Source organism: Heteronotia binoei, chromosome 17 (genome assembly GCF_032191835.1).
Source record: "Heteronotia binoei isolate CCM8104 ecotype False Entrance Well chromosome 17, APGP_CSIRO_Hbin_v1, whole genome shotgun sequence".
Classification (NCBI taxonomy): Eukaryota; Metazoa; Chordata; class Lepidosauria; order Squamata; family Gekkonidae; genus Heteronotia; species Heteronotia binoei.
Window position 1 is genome coordinate 52,154,682 of NC_083239.1, and position 21,355 is coordinate 52,176,036.

Genomic DNA, 21,355 nt, shown 5'->3' on the forward strand with positions numbered 1-21,355 from the left:
GGATGCCTGGCGCTGACCATCGGAAGCGTCCCCACACGTGTCCAGCCTCCAGCCGGACGTAGACGGACGTGCCCGGCCACGGCTCTGCAGGGCGTCCCAAGGAGGCCCGCCCGGGGACTGAACCACGAGTTGCCAACTCCGAGGCCGGGAATTCCGGGAGATTTGGGGGAGGTGCCGCCCGGGGAGGAGAGGGACATCAGCAGATGAGCGTGCGAGCCCCTTCCCTCCCCCCCGGGAAGCTGATCAATGCAGCCTGGAGATCAGGGGTCCTTCCGGGAGATCTCCAGGCCCCACTTGGATGTTGGCAACACCACCCTAACTGTGAGCTGCGGGCCGCCAGGACCACTTTCTGGGGGCGATGGGCGGCTCTTGGGGCGGAGTGTGGGGGGGGGGTGCTGAGCAAGGGTCTTTCCCAACAGCAGAGGCCGGATTTGGCCCGGGGAACTTCTGCATGCAAAGCGTCTCTGCCCCCCTCGGCACGAAGCAGCACAGAAAGGGCTCCGGCGAGGGGGAGAGGTGGGCAGCCTTGTAGGTGGGCAATCCCAACCCGCTGGCTCCCTTCTGCACCCCCGCCCCCGCCCCCGCCTCGCCTCCTTCAGCCTCGGGCAAGAACACCACCTGCTGGCCGCCCCAGGCCTCGTCCGGTGAGAGCTGGAGGGGCTAAAGTGTGGTTCAGATCCCCCCCCAAACCTGGAAGTTTGCTGGGTTAGCGGGGACAAACTCGCTTAATGTAAGAGCCACACAGAATAAACATCAGATGTCTGAGAGCCGCAAGACACGAATGTCAGATGTTTGAGAGACCGAAGGCAGGAGGGCAAACAGATAGCAGGAGGGGGGGGGTGGAGGGAGAGATGGAAAGAAAGTAACTTTAAATGCATTCTCTAAGCCGCAAGCCGGCTTAGCTTGGAGAATGCATTTAAAGAGAAAAATGGTTTTTCCGAGCTGGCCAGTGGGGTATGTGTGAAAGAGCCACGTGTGTCTCCTGAGCCACAGTTTGGACACCCCTGGCTTTCACCAATTACACCAGGGGTGGCCAAACTGTGGCTCGGGAGACACACGTGGCTGTTGCACACACATCGTGTGGCTGGTTTGGAGAAGGCATTTCACTCTTTAAGTTATTTCGCCAAGCCAAGCCAGCTGGCGGCTTGGGGAAAATAATTTCAACTTAAAGTTGCTTTCTTTCCACCTCTCCCTCCCCCATCTTATTTGCCTGCCTTCCCGCCTTGTGGCCCTCAAAACATCTGACATTGATTTTGTGGCTCTTACATTAAGCAATTTTGGCCACCCCTGAAGTTACACGCTTTTCGCCTTAGCCGCCTTGAAGGGCTGTGGTGAGACGTCACCCACTTTGGGCCCTTTTGGGGGAGAAAGGCAAGCTGTAAATAAAGTAAAAAATCCATCAATGAATGGTCATTGGGAACATCTGCCACCAACTGGCTGCCCAATGAAGGCCCTGATGTCCCAACGAAGGAGGAACAGCAGCTACTGTGGCTCAGTGGTAGAGCATCTGCCTGGGAAGCAGAAGGTCCCAGGTTCCATCCCCGGCATCTCCAACTAAAAAGGGTCCAGGCAAAGAGGCGTGAAAAAACTAAGACTGAGACCCTGGAGAGCCATGAATGGGGCTAGTGGCTCAATGGTAGAGCATCTGCCTGGTAAGCAGAAGGTCCCAGGTTCAATCCCCAGCATCTCTAACTAAAAAGGGTCCTGGCAAATAGGTGTGAAAAAACTCAGCTGGACCCTGGGGAGCCGCTGCCAGTCTGAGTAGGCAATACTGACTTTGATGGACCGAAGGTCTGATTCAGTATAAGGCAGCTTCATATGTTCATACATGTACTGTGTTTGCTCAAATGCAAGAAGACCTGTTCCCCTGGATCATCTTACCTTCACAAGTTCAGGACATAAGAGAAGTGACGTTGGATCAGGCCAGTGGCCCATCCAGTCCAACACTCTGTGTCACACAGTGGCCAAAACCCAGGGGCCATCAGGAGGTCCACCAGCAGGGCCAGAATTCCGGAACCTTCCCACTGTTGCCCACAAGTAGTCCATAAGAGAAGCCATGTTGGATCAGGCCAATGGCCCAACCAGTCCAACACTCCGTGTCACACAGTAGCCCAAACCCAAGGGCTATCAGGAGGTCCACCAGTGGAGCTAGAACTCCAGGAACCCTCCCACTGTTGCCCCACCCCCCAAGCGCCAAGAAGACAGAGCATCACTGCCCCGGACAGAATTTACAAGAAGCCATGTTGGATCAGGCCAGTGGCCCATCCAGTCCAACACTCTGTGTCACACAGTGGCCAAAACCCAGGGGCCATCAGGAGGTCCACCAGCAGGGCCAGAATTCCAGAAACGCTTCTACTGTTGCCCCCCAAGCACCAAGAAGACAGAGCACCGCTGCCCCAGACTTGGACTTCCGTCTTTCCCTTGTGGCTCATAGCCGCTGATGGAACTCTGCTCTGTATGTTTCTGCAGTCCCCTCTTGAAACCTGTCTAGGCTTATAGCCGCAGCCACTTCTTGCAGCAGTGAATTCCACATGTTAGTTTTATCTGTTCCAAGTTAATTACAGTTTTGTCCAGTTTTTTGTGGGGGTTTGTGGGTTTTTTGTTGTTGCTTTGTGCGTAGCACTTTCAGGTGTGTGGGAGAACATTCCTGCTCTCTGGAAATGAGGGGAAATCAGGTGAGATTTATGCAGTCTGCAGATGAGTTATATAATACCAGAGGATCTCCAGGTCCCACCTGGAAGCTGGCATTCCTGCCCACCCACCCCAAAATCACGTTCTGATGCTGCTTTTCTCCAAGGGGCCAACCGAAAGCTTCCCCCCTACCCCTGTGACACGAACAACAACCATGTGAGGTAGCCTAAGCCTAAAGAGAGTAATGAACTAAAGCAGGGACTGCTTTTGTGGAAGGCAGCTTTTCCATGGACTGGGGGGAGGGGGGGCGATGGTTTCAGGATGATACAATTGTGCACTTTATTTCTAAAACGTTTGGTATAGTAGTGCAGTGTGCGGACTCTTATCTGGGACAACCGGGTTTGATTCCCCCACTCCTCCACTTGCAGCTGCTGGAATGGCCTCGGGTCAGCCATAGCTTCTCACAGAGTTGTCCTCGAAAGGGCAGCTTCTGGGAGAGCTCTCTCAGCCCCGCCCACCTCACCGGGTGTCTTGTTGTGGGGGAGGAAGGGAAAGGAGATTGCGAGCCGCTCTGAAGCTCTGAAATTCGGAGTGGAGGGCAGGATATAAATCCAACGTCGTCGTCGTCTTCTTCCTCCATTGTAATATATAATGAAACAATTACACAACTCACGGCCCAGTTGTTAACAGGCCGCGGGGGTTGGGGACCCCTGGACTAAAGGACCCCGGGTGGCGATAGGGAGACTGAACCCAGATCTCCCCTGCCCAAGACCTCCCATCCCAATGGTTTACCCCTTATCCCGGTCTGCTGGAGGGTATGTGCTGATACTACCATCTCCTTTGGCAAGTTCCCCAGGAATTGAGGAAGCCTGAGGCACCAACTTCCTCATCAGGGAGGAGAAAGTGGCTCTCTCTCTCTCTAGAACTGTCGGCTCCATCTTGATTTTCTTTGCCTGGGGGCCAAATTCTGCCTTCCAGGTCCCTCCCCAACCCCTACACCTTGTTGGTAAGGTTGCCAACCTCCAGGTGCTAGCTGGAGATCTCCAGGGGTTACAGCGGAGCTCTGGGAGACAGAGGTCAGTTTGGTTGGAGAAAACGGTTCCTGTGGAAGGTGGACTCTCTGGCATTAAAGTCCATGAAAACCCCTCCCCTACCCAAACCCTGCCCCCCCTCCGGCCCCAGCCCCCAAATCTCCAGGTCTTTCCCAACCCAAAGCCAGCTGGGTGTAGTGGTTGAGAGCATGGGCTCTAATCTGGGAGAACCGGGTTTGATTCCCCACTCTTCCACTTGCAGCTGCTGGAATGGCCTTGGGTCACTCAGAGTTCTTGCAGAACCGTTCTGCTCCTTGGGACCTCTGCCTAAGTGGAATCTGGTCCACAAAAACTTAACCCGGAATTAAATGTTTGCTAGCCTCCGGGTGCCACAAAAGGCCTCCCTTTACACAGAAGTGTAAATGCAATTTTGGGCTGTATCAACAGAAGTCGAGTGTCCAGGTCACGTGAGGTTTGCTCTGCTCTGGTAAGACCTCACCTGGAGTCTTGTGTTCAGTTTTGGGCACCATGTTTTAAGAAGGATCTAGACAAGCTGGAGCGGGTCCAGAGGAGGGTGACGAAGATGGTGAGGGGTCTGGAGACCAAGTCCTATAAGGAAAGGTTGAAGGAGCTGGGGGTGTTTAGCCTGGAGAGGAGGCGGCTGAGAGGTGACAGGATCACCACGTTCAATTACTTGAAGGGCTGTCATCTAGAGCAGCATTTCCCATTTGCAGGGTCGCGGCCCAGTACTGGACCACAGAAGCCTCAATACCGGGTCACAAGAAGAGCCAAAGCTAGACCCGCTCCCAGCAAAGCATGAACTCTGCTTCCTTTTTTTCCTATCTCTGTGTTGTGCAGATAAAAGCTAGGCTTGAAGACTGACACAGGCTGCAAAGCCTGAGCTCCATTTTCCTTCCTTCCATCCCCCGTCTGTGTTGTGCAGATAAAAGCTAGGCTTGAAGACTGACACAGGCTGCAAAGCCTGAGCTCCGTTTTCCTCGGAGACCTCTATAGAAGAGACAAGCTTTCCTGTCTCCTGGCTCTACCCCGCAAAGTCTCCTGGCTCCACCCCCAAATTTTAGTAGGCCACGAAGGAGAAGTGTAAAAATAGCTGGGCCAAGGGGAAAAAAAGTTTGGGAAACCCTGATCTAGAGGATGGTAAATTCCAAATTGAGTCCTTCCACTGATGGCTTCCGAAGGAGAAAATCTTGCCTTCACGCGATCACCGGCTTAAATCGCGTTCTGCTGCATTTGCAGCTTCTGCACAAGCCAACTTCAAAATCGTTTAAATCATTCATACATAGCAAATAGCTCAAATATTTGGAGTCATCCTTGGGAACTGTGTTTTTGTTTTGAGACTTTATGCTCTCTCTGTGATGTGTATCTTTGGAATGAATTTTGGATGTTTTTGCACAATATAATACAGATTTTTGTAAATTTGGCGTGTTATGTATTTTTGACACAGTTGTTTTTTAGATTTCTGTTTATACTGTGTTGCCATTCTTTACTCTGATCACCTGGAGGCTGGCACTTCTATCAAGGGTTAAATGTTCTAGAGCAGGGGTGGCCAAACTTGCTTAACGTAAGAGCCACACAGAATACATGTCAGATGTTTGAGAGCCACAAAAAAGGAATGTCAGATGTTTGAGGTGCAGGATGAAAGGAAGCGAGGGAGGGAGGCAGGAAGGAAGGAGAGAAAGAGAGGTGGAAAGAAAGCAACTTTAACTATAAATGCATTCTCCAAATAAGACTTTAAAAAAAAAAACCTTAAAACAAGCTTAAAACATTAGCAGTTTTTGGTCTTAAAGGTGTTTTCTTTGTATTTCTCCCATGGGATCCAGGGATCTGGGGAACTGAGCAAAGGAAGCTCTGGCTCTTTCCCTCCCTCCCCAGGGGACCAGGAGGGGGAGGAGCCTCAGCCAATAGAAGGAAGAGAGGCTTGGCTCAGTAGCTCCACTGTGCAATTGAAAGCCTGGCAAAGCAAGCTCTGCCTCCCCCTCCTTCCTCCCCAAGGGCGGAGCCTCAGCCAATGGAGAAAACAGAGGCTTTGCTCTGTAGCTCCTGTGCGATTGAGCAAGCCTTGCAAAGCAAGCTGTGATGCAGAAGGAAGCAAGAGAGAGGGAGAAGGAAGCAGATGACAGCCAGTTGCTTGGGGGGCCTGATTTGGCCCCTGGGCAGCATGTTTGACACCCCTGCATTAAACCTCTGAGTCCCAGAGAGGCCTCAGCCTCTATGACCTTTGCTGGTCCTGCAGAAGAACTAGGATGCAGGACTAGACGGCCTCTTGGTCTAATCCAAGACTCAGGAGGGCTCTTCCGAGAGTCTCGACTGTGTCTAGCTGGGCTCTGGTGTCAGTGGCGCATTTCCTTACTCCAGCCTAGGGTTGCCAAGTCCAATTCAAGAAATATCTGGGGACTTTGGGGGTGGAGCCAGGAGCAAGGTTGCATCAAGCATAACTGAACTCGAAAGGGAGTTCTGGCCATCACATCTCAAGGGACCGCACACATTATTTCTTCCACTGGAAAAAATGAAGGATAGGTAGACCTTCTTTGGGGGCTCATAGAATTGGACCCCTTGGTCCAATCCTTTTGAAACTTGGAGGGTATTTGGAGGAGAGGCACTGGATGCTATGCTGCATATTTGGTGCCTCTCCGTCAAACAACAGCCACCTGAGAGCCCCAGATACTTGTGGATCAATTCTCTATCACACCCTACGGCAGGGGTGGCCATACTTGCTTAATGTAAGAGCCGCATAAAATACACGTCAGACCTTTGAGAGCCGCAAGACATGAACAGCAGGTATTGGAGAGCCGCAAGCCGGGAGGAAGGCAGATAGGTGAGGGGGAAAGAGAGCAACTTTAAATGCGTACTCCAAGCCGCCGGTTGGTTTGGAGAAGTGATTTAACGAGACCAATGCCTTCTCCAAGCCAGCCGTTGGGGGCTTCGGGAGCTACACAATATGTGCGAAAGAGCCGCAGTTTGGCCACCCCTGGGCCCTATGGGAATCGGTCTCCATAGGGAATAATGGAGTGCTCAGCAGACACTTCCCTCCCCGCCCGGTTTCTGATGACCCTGAAGTGGGGGGAGGGCTTCCAAACCAGGGAATCCCCTGCCCCCACCTGGGGATTGGCAACCCTACTCCAGCCTGCCCAATCCCACCACCACCACCACCACCACAGCAGCCTGCCCGGCCTGCAAGGCTTTTGAAACGCAGCGAGCCCTTAGGAGCTGCCCTGGCGTTTGCAGAGATGTGCTTTCTTCGCCCTTTCCCACGGGCGGGCTCCTCTTGGCCGGGGTGCCTTTCCACCAGGGCGCGGCGGCCTCTGCGAAGCGCGGTTGGGGCCTGGCTCTCTCCGGGGCGGGGGTTTCCTCCTCCGCCGCCGGCTTCCGAGCTCGCCGCCTGCAGGTGGAGACAGAAGAAGCGGGGAAGGCCCTGGCTCCGCGCTTCCTGCGGCTCACAGAAACATCCTGCCGGCGTCCAAGTTCAGTTGCGCCTTGGAGAGGCCAGGCTAGGAGCGCGTCCAGGGCGCTTCGGGGTCCTTCTCCTCCTCCGGTTGCCAAGTCCAGTTCAAGAACTATCTGCGCGGTTTGGGGGTGGGCCCAGGAGCCGGGAGTAAGGTTGAGGTTGCGGCAAGCCTCATTGAACTCCAAAGGGAGTGCTGGCCATCGCTTTTACAGGGACCGCCCACCTTTTAAACGCCTTCCCTCCGTTGGAAACAATGCGGGATAGGGGCACCTTCTTTGAGGGCTCCCAGAAGTGGAACCCCTGGGCCAATCCTTTTGAAACTTGGAAGGTGTTTTGAGAAGAGGCGTCGCATACTATGCTGCAAATTTGGTGCCTCTATCGAAAAAACAGCCCCGGATCAATTCTCCATTATAGCCTATGGGTATTGGTCTCCATAGGGAATAATGGAGTGCCCTACTGACATTCCCCCCCCTTTCTGATGACCCTGAAGGGGAGGAGGGGGCCTCCAGCCCACGGGATCCCCTGCCCCCACCTGGGGATTGGCAACCAACAAGGAGCAACGAGTTTAGTGGAGCAGGACAATCAGGTTACCAAACCGCCGCGTAAACCAGCCTCAGAAATAATACAAACTTGAATTTACTAAACAACATATAACATTAATTATACATATTGACCCGTGTCACTTCATAGAAAAAGTGCATAAGGAACATCAGCCTCTCGCTCAAAGTCACTTCGAAGGCAATTAATGGCCAATTTTCCACCTGTGGAATCGTTACCTGCGCCCATCTTCTGAAAATTGGCTATTGATTGCCTTCGAAGTGACTTTGGGCGAGAGGATGATGTTCCCTATGCACCTTCTCTATGAAATGACATAGAATCATAGAGTTGGAAGGGACCTCTAGAGTCATCTAGTCCAAACCCCTGCACAATGCAGGACACTCACAAATGCCTCCCCCTAAATTCACAGAATCCACATTGCTGTCAGAGGGCCACCTAGCCTCTGTTTAAAAACCTCCAAGGAAGGAGAGCCCACCACCTCCTGAGGAGGAAGCTTGTTTCATTGAGGAAACACGGTCAGGAAGGGGGAGGTGTTTGTGAGTTTCCTGCATTGTGCAGGGGGTTGGACTAGATGACCCTAGAGGTCCTTTCCAACTCTATATGATTCTGTGATTCCTAATGTTGAGCTGGAAACTCTTTTAATTCCAACCCATTGGTTCTGGGTCCTACCTTCCAGGGCCACAGAAAACAATTCCACATCATCCTCTATATTTTATATGTTGTTTAGCAAATTCAAGTTGGTATTATTTCTGAGGCTGGTTTGTTAACCTGCTTGTCCTGCCCCACCTGGGGATTGGCAGCCATAGTTTGGGAAACTCCTGGAGCTAGGGAGCAGGGCAGAGTCTGGGCAGGGGTGAGGAGAGCACGAGTCCAGATAACTGTGGATGCCAACCTTCAGGGGGCACCTGGAGATCTCTCAGCATGACAGTTGGTCTCCAGACGACCAAGATTAGTTCCCCTGGTGAAATTGGCTGCTTTGGAGGGTGGACGCTAGGGCATTGTACCTTGCCGAGGCCCTTCTTCACCCCAAACTGCCCTCCTTAAATCTCCAGCTATTTCCCAACCCAGAGCTGGCCACTAGGGTTGCCAACCCCCAGGTGGGGGCAGGGGATCCACCGGTTTGGAGGCCCTCCCCCCACTTCAGGGTTATCAGAAAGCTGGGGGGGAATTTCCATGACTCTGCATACTAACACACTGCCCACTTTCTCTATATTTAGGACTGCTTGCCATTCCATACTATTGTCTGATTATTATGGACAATATTATACTTGGTGTAGAGCCAGTTTGGTGAAGTGGTGTGCGGACTCTTATTTGAGAGAACAGGGTTTTATTCCCCACTCCTCCACTTGCAGCTGCTGGAATGGCCTCGGGTCAGCCACAGCTCTGGCAGAGGTTGTCCTTGAAAGTGCAGCTGCTGTGAGAGCCCTCTCAGCCCCACCCACCTCACAGGGTGTCTGTTGTGGGGGAGACAGATAAAGGAGATTGTGAGCTGCTCTGAGATTCGGAGTGGAGGGCAGGATATGAATCCAATATCATCTTCTTCTGATGAAGTATGCTTCTAGCACACGAAAGCTTACATTCTGCCTAAAACTGTTGGTCTTAAAGGTGCACTTGACTCCTACTTTGTTCTACTGCTTCAGACCAACACAGCTGCCCACCTGGATCTATTCTTCAGTGAAGACATCTTAAGAGTTTGAGGATTAGAAAGGGTTGGGGGTAGATCCTCTCTACACTTGCTCCAAAGGCAGAAGTGCCACCTACTGGTAAAAAGGTAGTGCAAGCACCAAGTCATTTCCAGCTCTGGGGTGACGTCGCATCACGACGTTTTCAAAGCAGACTTTTTTACAGGGTGTTTGCCATTGCCTTCCCCAGTCATCTCCACTTTCCCCCCAGCAAGTTGGGGACTCCTTTGACCGACCTCAGAAGGATGGAAGGCTGAGTCAACCTGGAGCCGGCTACCTGAACTTAGCTTCTGCCGGGATCAAACTCAGGTCGTGAGCAGAGCTTAGGACTGCAGTACTGCAGCTTTACCACTCTGCGCCTATCGGCAGAACCGTTTAAATCTTAATCCTCCTCGGTTTAGGAGTATCGGGGCACTAGCTGGATGGCGCTAAAATGGTTTCCAGGTCCACCCCGAGGGGAAAAAAATCATTTAAAAGTCAGACTCATTTTTAGCAATGTGAGCCCCGCCTGAAGCCTGAAAAGTAAGGAGACAAGAGGGGATATGATCATTTTAAAAACAATATTGTGGAAAATCAAGGGCAGATGTCTTACTGCAGGGGTGGGGAACCTCTGTCTCGAGGGCTGTATGTGGCCCTCAAGGTCACTTGGTGTGGCCCTCAGGGATTGCTGGACCAAACCGAGCCACGTGGCAGCCTCCCTGGGGCCTGGCCAGCTGGTCAGAATTGCTGCAGGGCCTGCAAAAGCTACTGTCACAGTTCCGTTCGCACTTGATTATCCCAGAGGGTGTGGCCTAATATGCTAATATTAGGGGATGTGGTCTAATATGCTACTGAGTTCCTGCTGGCCTTTTTCTACAAAAAAGCCCTGGACCTTCGCATTTGCCTAAGGAGGCGGGCTGCGCGTGTGTTCGTGCGCGTGTCTGTCTGTGTGTGTGCACATGCCAGATTAGGCTCTCCCCACATCAAATAGAAAAACAATTTGCACTAATTTTGCCGGCCTGAATCATTCTCCCTCGGTGGAGCACTGTTTTTTAAGTTTAATCATTTGTTATGGCCCACGAATGATGTTGTAAATATCCATATGGCCCTTGGCAGAAAAAAGGTTCCCCACCCGTCTTACTGAAAAGGGTGGGGTCATCCCTGCTCCCTCCATGGGGAGTTATTCCCACTCAGAAAACGCAGGCTTCATGCATGGGGAGGGGGGACATTAATATTACTAGGAGAAAGATTCCCTTCCCCTCCCCCCCAAAAAAGGTGGACAGGTTGGGAGGGCTGTCCAAAGAATCCCGGCCCATGCAAAACAGAGGGACTGCGCTCCCCCTTCAGGCTGCTCTTCCTGCAAGAATTCTCACCTTGGCGGTTCCTCATTCGCACCACCCGGCTTGTCCCTCCTCCAAAGCTTGTCCCTCGATTCCAGTCGCTCAGCCTGCTTCAAGCGGTCTCCTGTACTAGCAGACCCTGGGTCCACCGGTGTCAGTCTTGTCTACTTGGGATTGGCAGCAGCTCTCCAGGGTCTCAAGCTGAGGCCTTCCACCTCAACAGCTGCCGTGGGCCTTTTGAACTGGAGACGCCAGGGACCCTCTGCACGCCAAGCAAGGGCTCTTCCACTGAGCCACGGCTGCTCCTAGTGACATGTGCAAAAGGCCACTGCCACGGCGTAGTTAAGGTATGGTATGGCTATTTGGAGACTTGGAAGGGGGACATGGCAGCTTTTAGGGGCTCTTCTTACTGTCAGCGGCCAGACAAAACCAGCTGGACCGAGACAAAGGAGAAAGGCAAGGTCTCGCACTCGGAACAGGCCTAAACAGGGTTAGGTGTGCCGTCCTGTATGCAGGTTTAGAGCAGACGTTACCCACAATTGAACCTCAGCAAACTGAGAGGACAGATGCGCCTGTATTTTGCGGTGCATGGCGAAAACACACAGAAAGACCCCCCCTTTAGGGACTAGAAACTTGAAACCAAAAGGCTGAGGCAACTGAGCTCCGTTTCTGTGGTACGACTGAAGCCTCCCAGCCTTGAAGAGGAACGTAACACAAAGATAACCCCCACTCTCATGAGCTGTTGAAAGCCGCATCGGGGCACACGAAATCGATACGAAGCTTCTACATAGGAGAAGCTAGCCAGTTTGGTGCAGCGGTTAAGTGTGCAGACTCTCATCTGGGAGAACCGGGTTTGATTCCCCACTCCTCCCCTGGCAGCTGCTGGAATGGCCTTGGGTCAGCCAGAGCTCTGGCAGAGGTTGTCCTTGAAAGGGCAGACTCTCATCTGGGAGAACCGGGTTTGATTCCCCACTTCTCCACTCGCACCTGCTGGAATGGCCTTGGGTCAGCCAGAGCTGTGGCAGAGGTTGTCCTTGAAAGGGCAGACTCTCATCTGGGAGAACGGGGTTTCATTCCCCACTCCTCCACTCGCACCTGCTGGAATGGCCTTGGGTCAGCCAGAGCTCTGGCAGAGGTTGTCCTTGAAAGGGCAGACTCTCATCTGGGAGAACCGGGTTTCATTCCCCACTCCTCCACTTGCAGCTGCTGGAATGGCCTTGGGCCAGCCAGAGCTGTGGCAGAGGTTGTCCTTGAAAGGGCAGACTCTCATCTGGGAGAACCGGGTTTGATTCCCCACTTCTCCACTCGCACCTGCTGGAATGGCCTTGGGTCAGCCATAGCTCTGGCAGAGGTTGTCCTTGAAAGGGCAGCTGCTGGGAGAGCCCTCTCAGCCCCACCCGCCTCACAGGGTGCCTGTCGTGGGGGGGAGAAGATAGAGGAGATTGTGAGCCACTCCGAGTCTCTTGATTCAGAGAGAAAGGCGGGGTATAAATCTGCAGTCGTCTTCGTCTCGGAGCTTCAACATCAGTGGCAGGGGTTCCCTCAATCCTGGGTAGGAAGCTGCGACACACAGCCGTACAGGAGGCCTCTGGGAGCAGATCTGAGGCCCGCATCCTCCGTGTCACATGACAGACAGAGAGCCCTGTTGTCTCTCCGGCACAAGAACGCCCTTGTTCCAAAGCCAGGCCCCTGCAGGTGCTTCCCCCGGCAGCCTCCCCGGCCCTGAGAATTTCAGTCAGCTGCTCTCCACTGTCAGGGGTTCGGCTTGGAGAAGAAGGCAAGGCAAGCGGCGAGAGCCGGGAGAAGAGAAGTGGGGACAGAAGCCGACCTTTGGAACTGGGCAAAAACGGAGGCATGTCAAAGATGGCAGACAGAAGCAGGGCACCCGCTTCCTGCTCGACCCCACTCATGGAAGGAGCACATGGAGGGCGGTTTCTGATGTGCCTGGGGGGGGGGACTTGTAAAAATAATCCAAGAGGGGACCCAAAACAGCTTGAGAGATGGCGCATCAGCGGTGGGGTGGGGGGCGACATAGGCCCCCGAAGCAGTTAAAATTAGTTGGGGAAAGAAGACCTAGAGCGGGGGGGGAAAGAGAGCGCAAGAGCCAAGGGGGAATTTCCTAACCTTTCCCTATGCTGGTTTCATGAGGACTGTTATTCCCAGCTTTTGTTTTTTAAAAAGCCTCCTTCTAGCATGGTCATGTTACACAGTGCACACAGACGTATTTTATCTTTCTGTGTAAACAATTAAGATTTTTAATAAAGGTGTGGTGTAAAATCTGATTTTTATTCTATGTGGCTGCAGGACTCTTGCTCTTTTATAATTACCTGGGAAAGTTCACAGTAAACCATGGGCTGGGGTTCAACAGCAGACCTTGTGGAGCACTAGCTCATTTCTGTGCTACTTTAAAGTCCAATAGGGGAAGGGGGACACCAGCCTTCTAAACTGTTTATTCCAGACCCCTCACAGAGATCCTTCAGTTCAGCCAACTTTAGGAGACTTTTTAAAAAACAAAAGTGGGGAATAACAGTCCTCATAAAACCAGCAAAGGGAAAGGTTAGGAAAATCTACCTTGGCTCTTATGCTCTCTTTTCCCCCCACTCTAGGTCTTCTTTCCGCAACTGACTTTTAACTGCAGGCTTATCGCAAAAGCTAAGAAAAACAGCACACTTGCCTGAGGAAGGGGTGGTCTAAACAATCCTTTGATTCCACCCCCTCCCCTCCATGAAGAAGCCATCTGCAAGTGTATTAAGCACCCCCCTTCCTGAATAGCCTGATAGCCCTGGCTAGCCTGATCCCATCAGATCCTGGAAGCTAAGCAAATTCAGCCCCAGTTAATATTGGGGCGGGAGCCCATTGAGGAAGGGAAGGGGGTGGTGGCAGAGAAGATGACAGTTTTATACCCTGCCTTTCTCTCTGAACCAGAGTCTCAGAGGGGCTTACAATCTCCTTTATCCTCTTCCCCCACAACAGACAACCTGTGGGGTGGGTGGGGCTGAGAGAGCCCTCCCAGAAGCTGCCCTTTCAAGGACAACCTCTGCCAGAGCTATGGCTGCCCCAAGGCCATTCCAGCAGCTGCAAGTGGAGGAATCAAACCCGGTTCTTCCCAGGTAAGAGTCTGCGCACTAACCCGTGACACCAGACGGGCAAACCACCTCTGAAGGCCCCTGGCTGTGAAAACCCTACGGCCACCTGGGAGCTTGACTAGGACTGAAATGGTGAGAAGCAAAACTACTTAAGAAGGAGGGGGAGGGGGAAAAACCCGAAGACCAAGTTCCCCTGACCCCAAGTGCTACAAGCAGGGGAGGGATTTCCCAGACATCCGCCGGCCCCACCAGCTTTCGTCTATTTGCATGCCATTCTGTTCTGTTCCTCTGGGGACTGTGCCCTGTGTGCTTGACTGGGGGGGGGGGGGGGAGTGTCATGGTGGAACAGCCGCGATTGGTCTCAGGTGCCTGTCTTTGGAACACAGGCGGCCCACAGTATCAGGACAGCAGAGAATTTTTTTTGGGGGGGAGGGGAGGGGAAAACTCAATGCCTGTTGTTCGAGACATACCCCCTTGTGCAGACCAGGAGAGAACAAGAAGAAGAAGATGATATTGGATTTATATCCCGCCCTCCACTCCGAAGAGTCTCAGAGCGGCTCACAATCTCCTTTCCCTTCCTCCCCCACAACAGTCACCCTGTGAGGTGGGTGGGGCTGGAGAGGGCTCTCACAGCAGCTGCCCTTTCAAGGACAACCTCTGCCAGAGCTATGGCTGACCCAAGGCCATTCCAGCAGCTGCCCTTTCAAGGACAACCTCTGCCAGAGCTATGGCTGACCCAAGGCCATTCCAGCAGCTGCCCTTTCAAGGACAACCTCTGCCAGAGCTATGGCTGACCCAAGGCCATGCTAGCAGGTGCAAGTGGAGGAGTGGGGAATCAAACCCGGTTCTCCCAGATGAGAGTCCGCACACTTAACCACTACACCAAACTGGCTCTCCACAGGTGCATACACAAAACTTTCTACTATGTTATGGGTCACAAGCAAAAAATACTGCTGGTTTAGTCTCTCTCTCTCTCTCTCTCAGGAACACTTTCCCTATGAAGGAAGGTTAAAACGCTTGGGGCTCTTTAGCTCGGAGAAACATCGACTGCGGGGGTGACGTGATAGAGGTTGACAAGATGATGCATGGGATGGAGAAAGTAGAGAAAGAAGTCCTTTTCTCCCTTTCTCTCAATACGAGAACTCGTGGGCACGCAAGGAAATTGCTGAGCAGTCGGGTTAAAACAGATAAAAGGAAGTCCTTCTTCGCCCAACGGGTGATTAACACGTGGGATTCACTGCCGCAGGAGGTGGTGGCGGCTACAAGCATAGCCAGCTTCAAAAGGGGATTGGATAAGCATATGGACCAGAGGTCCATCAGTGGCTATTAACCATAGTATATTGTTGGAACTCTGTCTGGAGCAGTGATGCTCTGTATTCTGGGGGCTTGGGGGGCATAGTGGGAGGGCTTCTAGTGTCCTGGCCCCACTGGTGGACCTCCTGATAGCACTTGGAGTTTTTTGGCCACTGTGTGACACAGAGTGTTGGACTGGATGGGCCATTGGGCTGATCCAACATGGCTTCTCTTATGTTCTTATGTGACACAGAGTGCTGGACTGGATGGGCCATTGGGCTGATCCAACATGGCTTCTCTTATGTTCTTATGTGACACAGAGTGTTGGACTGGATGGGCCATTGGGCTGATCCAACATGGCTTCTCTTATGTTCTTATGTGACACAGAGTGCTGGACTGGATGGGCCATTGGGCTGATCCAACATGGCTTCTCTTATGTTCTTATGTGACACAGAGTGTTGGACTGGATGGGCCATTGGGCTGATCCAACATGGCTTCTCTTATGTTCTTCTGTGACACAGAGTGTTGGACTGGATGGGCTAGTGGCCTGATCCAACATGGCTTCTCTTATGTTCTTATGTGACACAGAGTGTTGGACTGGATGGGCCATTGGGCTGATCCAACATGGCTCCTCTTATGTTCTTATGTGACACAGAGTGTTGGACTGGATGGGCCACTGGCCTGATCCAACATGGCTCCTCTTATGTTCTTATGTGACACAGAGTGCTGGACTGGATGGGCCATTGGGCTGATCCAACATGGCTTCTCTTATGTTCTTATGTGACACAGAGTGTTGGACTGGATGGGCCATTGGGCTGATCCAGCATGGCTCCTCTTCTGTTCTTATGTGACACAGAGTGTTGGACTGGATGGGCCACTGGCCTGATCCAACATGGCTCCTCTTATGTTCTTATGTGACACAGAGTGCTGGACTGGATGGGCCACTGGCCTGATCCAACATGGCTTCTCTTATGTTCTTATGTGACACAGAGTGCTGGACTGGATGGGCCATTGGGCTGATCCAGCATGGCTCCTCTTCTGTTCTTATGTGACACAGAGTGTTGGACTGGATGGGCCACTGGCCTGATCCAACATGGCTCCTCTTATGTTCTTATGTGACACAGAGTGTTGGACTGGATGGGCCACTGGCCTGATCCAACATGGCTTCTCTTATGTTCTTATGTGACACAGAGTGCTGGACTGGATGGGCCACTGGGCTGATCCAGCATGGCTCCTCTTCTGTTCTTATGTGACACAGAGTGTTGGACTGGATGGGCCACTGGCCTGATCCAACATGGCTCCTCTTATGTTCTTATGTGACACAGAGTGTTGGACTGGATGGGCCACTGGCCTGATCCAACATGGCTCCTCTTATGTTCTCATGTTCTCTGTCACACACACACCCCTTGCCCTCCTCTTTTAAACAAAAGCAGGGATGAATGTAAGAAAACCACAATTAGCGCGCAACATCCCTCCACCCCCAGTGAGCGTGCAGCCAGCTCCCCCTCCCCCAAATCAAAGCTTCCCGTTCGTACGTCCTGCAACCCCTCGCTGCAAAACAGATGCACCGTCCTCCCTACCGGCAACCCGGGAGCCATTTGAAATCAATGTGCCCAAGTTTCCCCACTGAGAAAACAAAATAAACCGGCCACCAAACCCAAAGCCCATGATTTCCCAGCCGTAACACGTCCCTCTCACCACCAACTTGGGGGGGGGGGGAGTGTGCGGCACAAAGCCGCCTAGCTGCTGCCCCCTCACCTCCCGCCGCCAGATACCCCAAGACACCCCCCCAGAGAAGCACTTCCATTCGCTCTTGCTCCGATCCACCGCTCGGACGGTTCAATACTGCCGGCGTCCAACTCTTACGCCAAAGGATTCTCGTTTAATTGTTATTATTAGACAGTTCTCCCCCCAAATTCCCCCCTTCAACATACAGTTCAGTCTTGTGATTAAACAGGACAAAAAATAAAATAGAGAGAGAGGAGGAGGGGGGGAGATAGGAAGCTCAAATAAATATACATTAAAAAGCTAACCGGCTTTTTGTTGGTTTTTTGTTTCTTTTAAAGGCAAAGAGTGCTCTTTAGTCAGGATAAATACGGCACACAAATATGGAGGGGAACATGGGGGGGGGGAGAGTGGAGGGGTTAGGCTGAAGTTTTGAGGAGTGGCTTAGTGGTCTGGGCTGTGTGTGAGCCCCGAGAGTTGGGAGTGGCGGAAAGGGGGAAGGAGAGAAGCCGGGAGAGTCCTAGGGTACTCCCAAACGAGCCGAAACGAGGGCGGTCTCTCTCACTCTCTCCCCGCCTCGCCCCCCACCCCCTGCTTTAACTCTGCTCAGCCCCGTTTTAAAAAGAGAAAGGAAAAAAGCAATCCATGGCTCGTAGAAACTATCACACAGTGATAAACGTGATTGTGAGTACTTCAGCAACAGCCCTTTGGGTGTCCGGGAAGGGGGGGGGGTGTTGTTTTGCAAATCTGATTCCACCTACTATACAAAATGTACAAAAGAAGGTCTTTTTGCCTCAGGCGGCAAAGCCCAAAAAGGGGGGGGGGGAAGGGGAGCAGGAGAGGAAAAGAAGGTGCCGGCAAAGGGAGACGGGACCCAAGCTCGGCTTTTAAAAAACAACAACAGGAAGCTCACCTGGCAAGGGTAAGAAGCAGCGGCGGCAGCTACCGTCTTTGCAAGCTGCCTCCACTTGATTTGTCACGCAACTGCTCAGCTTTTCGTGAGGATGGCATGCTGTGGGGCTTCCTCCGCCCCCCCCCCCCACACACACACACGCTCACCGGTCCTGCTCCCCTCCTCTTACAGGTTCCACCAGAATGGCCCCAAAGAGTCACCTGGCCAGCAGGGCAGAAGCTCGAGACGTTTGGCATCCCCGGTGTGGGACAACCCCATTCCCAGCTCTCTGCCTGCATCCCTCTTTCAGCCTGTGAGGGCCATGCCGACCAGCCGAAGGGCGAGGCCTCGAGGACGACGGAACCGGGCCTCCTCGCAGCATTCCCACCTCGCTGTTTAGGATGAGTAAGAGGCCTTTCCCCAAGAGAGGACGGGAGCTCTTATCTTCAGCTAATACACGCAGAACAGCACGTTGGCCATCAAACCCATGTGTGCTCAGCTTCCCAATTCAGCGAGCCTTTTTGAAAAAAACGTCCGGTAAGCCGCAGGAGTTCAGTTGCACCCTTGGCAGGAGGAAGAATTCAAGAGCAGGGGCAACCCTCCACGGCTGTCGCTCTAACCCTCACCCCCTGCCTTGCCTTCGGGACGTCCGGCCAGCTATGAAGCTTTTTGGCTACATCCTAATGTCAGGCGAGGCACCTTTCCTTGCACGGTCTGAGTTGGATCCGTTCCTTTCCTTGCCTCTGGCTAAGGGAGAGTTAACTGCACAGCCCAACGCCTGCGGGAGTCAGCAATTCAGGAGTCCAGGGAGCAGGGCTGTGGACAGACGGGGACAGAGAGATTTATTGCTGTGATGGGGGGGGACCCAGAGGGAGGCCCGGAATCAGGAAGGACTTAGGTGATCGATGGGTTGAGAGGGGAGAAGCCAGCCGCTCCCCCCCCCCCCAAGGTTTCCCTACTGTGTAAACCACGTGGTGTGTGTGTGTGTGGGGTAAACCACGTGGTGTGTGTGTGTGTGGGGGGGGGGCAGTCATTCCTGCCTCCGCCAAGCCACCACCTGAACAAGCTGAGATCGGACTGCCTTTCTTCCCTTCCCCTTTTTCTGGGCACAAATCCCCTGGAAATAAGAATAGGGACGGAATTCTTACTGCCCGCCCCCCCCCCCCCGGAAGCATTCTGCCCCAACAGAAACAGGCCAGGACGAGTCCTTGTGTGCGTGTAAAATCCACCCCCCCCCAAAAAAAAGTTTCTCCAGGAACTATTTCGGCCTGATGTTTCTGGCTCCCGCCCTGCATCCAACCCCTTCCCAGATTCTCTGCCCTTTTCCTGCCAGCCGTCAGCAAGTAGGAAGACGTCCACGCTGCTCCCTGCCCCCCTCCTTTACCGGGCTACCGGTCGGAAGACAGCCGGAAGCAGAAGGGAGGGATTAGAAGACAGCCGGAAGTAGAGAGGAGGGATCGGAACACACTCCTCCCATTTCTCTTGGTCACCCACGCGGCAGGGATTAGCTGGGGGAGGAGACAGAATCCTCAAGAGGGGTGCATTAGGAGTGGGCCGAAGATGTAGTGGGGAGGGGGAGGGACAGTGGAGGGAAAACAAGGAAAGGACACGGCAGCCCTTTGACCTCCGAAGTGCCACCACTGGATAGCCCGTCACCCCCAAGAAATCCAGGCAGGCTCCACCCACTTGAAACCCTTGGTAGTCGCAGTCTGCTGGTTCTGAGGATGGGCGAGGGCGGTTCTGCTCACATTTCACCCCTCCTTTGGCTCAGGTGAGGGACTTCTGCCCGGAGACAAAAGAGTTCCAGAATGCGGCTTGACGGGAGCTGTGCGCCGGGCTACGCCCCCCCTCCCCCTTCCCAAACATCTGAAATCGGGTTATTTCAAAAATACAAAACAGTCACAGGCCCAAGAGGCGGTAAAAACACGGGGGTTTCCAACGTCTTTGCCCGAGGCAGCGCGTGCAAGCAAGGGTTCCGGAAGTCCACCGCGAAATCTCCCCGAATATCCCAGGCCGTGTTCCTCCCTCCCTCCCTGCAACAACAGTCCGGGAGGACGCTTCCACTCCGGTACCCCCCCCCCAGCTGAGAAATAAAAACCAGGCGACCTTGAAACGAGCGGAAAATGTTTTCAGTGCTGGTCGAAGAAAGGCGAGCCCGAGGTCTAGGAAGGAGAGCGGCCTTTCGCCCTGTCCTAGCCGCCGCTGCCCAGCAGGGGTCAGGCCTGAGCTCAGAGGGAGGCGGAGTGAGGCGCCCATGGCAGAGAAGGGAAGCGTTAGCACCACTGGCTGGGCCAGAGAAGAAGAGAGAGGAGTCCTGGCGACGCACCTGCAGGGAGAAGAGGGCGAAAGAGAAACCGTGAGGGACGCCCGGGACTCCCTGGACGACGACGCACTGAAGAACCTGCCTCACCTGCAGGCCGCACGGCCCCCTTTTCATATGAAGACCTTGGCCAGGGCGTCGGCCCCCGCGCTGGCAATCAGGGCCTTGCTGGGGTGGAAGGCCACGTCGTGGATGGCCTCCTCGTGCTTCTTGCGGTGCGCCGTGATCTCCTGCATGCAGGTCTTGTTGTCGAGGTTCCAGAGGCGCAGGGAGCAGTCGTGGCCTTAAGAGGAGAGGAAGGAAGGAAGGAAGGGAGGAGAGGGCCGTGAGGGGTTAAGTGCAGAGGGCACTTCCCCAAAAAAAGGACTCAGCCTGCTGGAAGAGAAGCGAGCGTGCGTGTTGGGGGCTGGTCAAGTTGCTTCCGACTTAGAAGAGGAAGATATTGGATTTATATCCCGCCCTCCACTCCGAAGAGTCTCAGAGCGGCTCACAATCTCCTTTCCCTTCCTCCCCCACAACAGACACCCTGTGAGGTGGGTGGGGCTGGAGAGGGCTCTCACAGCAGCTGCCCTTTCAAGGACAACCTCTGCCAGAGCTATGGCTGACCCAAGGCCATTCCAGCAGGTGCAAGTGGAGGAGTGGGGAATCAAACCCAGTTCTCCCAGATAAGACTCCGCACACTTAACCACTCACCAAACTTAGGGAAGGAAACCCTATGAATAAATATCCTCCAAAATATCTGCTTGTGGACGGCCTTGCTCAGGTCTTGCAAAAGGACGGACAGGGCTCCCGGGGTGCAGCCCATCGATCTATTGCAGGGGTGGCCAACGGTAGCTCTCCAGATGTTTTTTTGCCTACAACTCCCATCAGCACCAGCCAGCATGGCCAACGGCTGGGGCTGATGGGAGTTGTAGGCAAAAAACATCTGGAGAGCTACCGTTGGCCACCCCTGATCTATTGGGTCTTCCTCTTTTCCTTCAACTTGTCCTAACGCTGTTCTCTTTTCCAGTGACTCCTGGGACTCAAGTACAATACCGAAGTTTCGTCATTTTTAGCTCCAAGGGGAGAATTCACAGTTGATTTGATCTAGAAACCACTGATTTGTCTTTTTGGCAGCCGACAGCATCCATAAAACTCTGAATGAAGAAGGGTTTGTGGGTTTTTTGGCAATTTCCAACGCTCACCAGGAATACTCCCTCAAAGCTGTGGAGTCCTGGGAGTAGGACCGTTTTTTGTAGCAGGAACTCCTTTGCATATTAGGCCACACACACACACACACCCCGGATGTAGCCGACCCTCCGGGAGCTTACAGGGGGCCCTGTATGAAGAGTCCTGTAATCTCCAGGAGGATT

General features: G+C 53.4%; 1 protein-coding gene across 1 annotated transcript in view; it reads right to left on the reverse strand.

The window, feature by feature from the left end:
* Positions 1 to 19,725: 19,725 nt before the first annotated feature.
* Positions 19,726 to 21,355, reverse strand: part of LOC132586182 (striatin-4-like) — a 43,220-nt gene continuing 41,590 nt past the window's right edge. Inside the window, exons 17-18 of the mRNA XM_060258165.1 lie at positions 20,094 to 20,286; positions 19,726 to 20,009 (exon numbers count right to left, since the gene is read on the reverse strand). Of these exons, the coding sequence (XP_060114148.1) occupies positions 20,117 to 20,286 (170 nt within the window). The 3' untranslated portion in view covers positions 19,726 to 20,009; positions 20,094 to 20,116. The remainder of the gene's footprint in view (positions 20,010 to 20,093; positions 20,287 to 21,355) is intronic.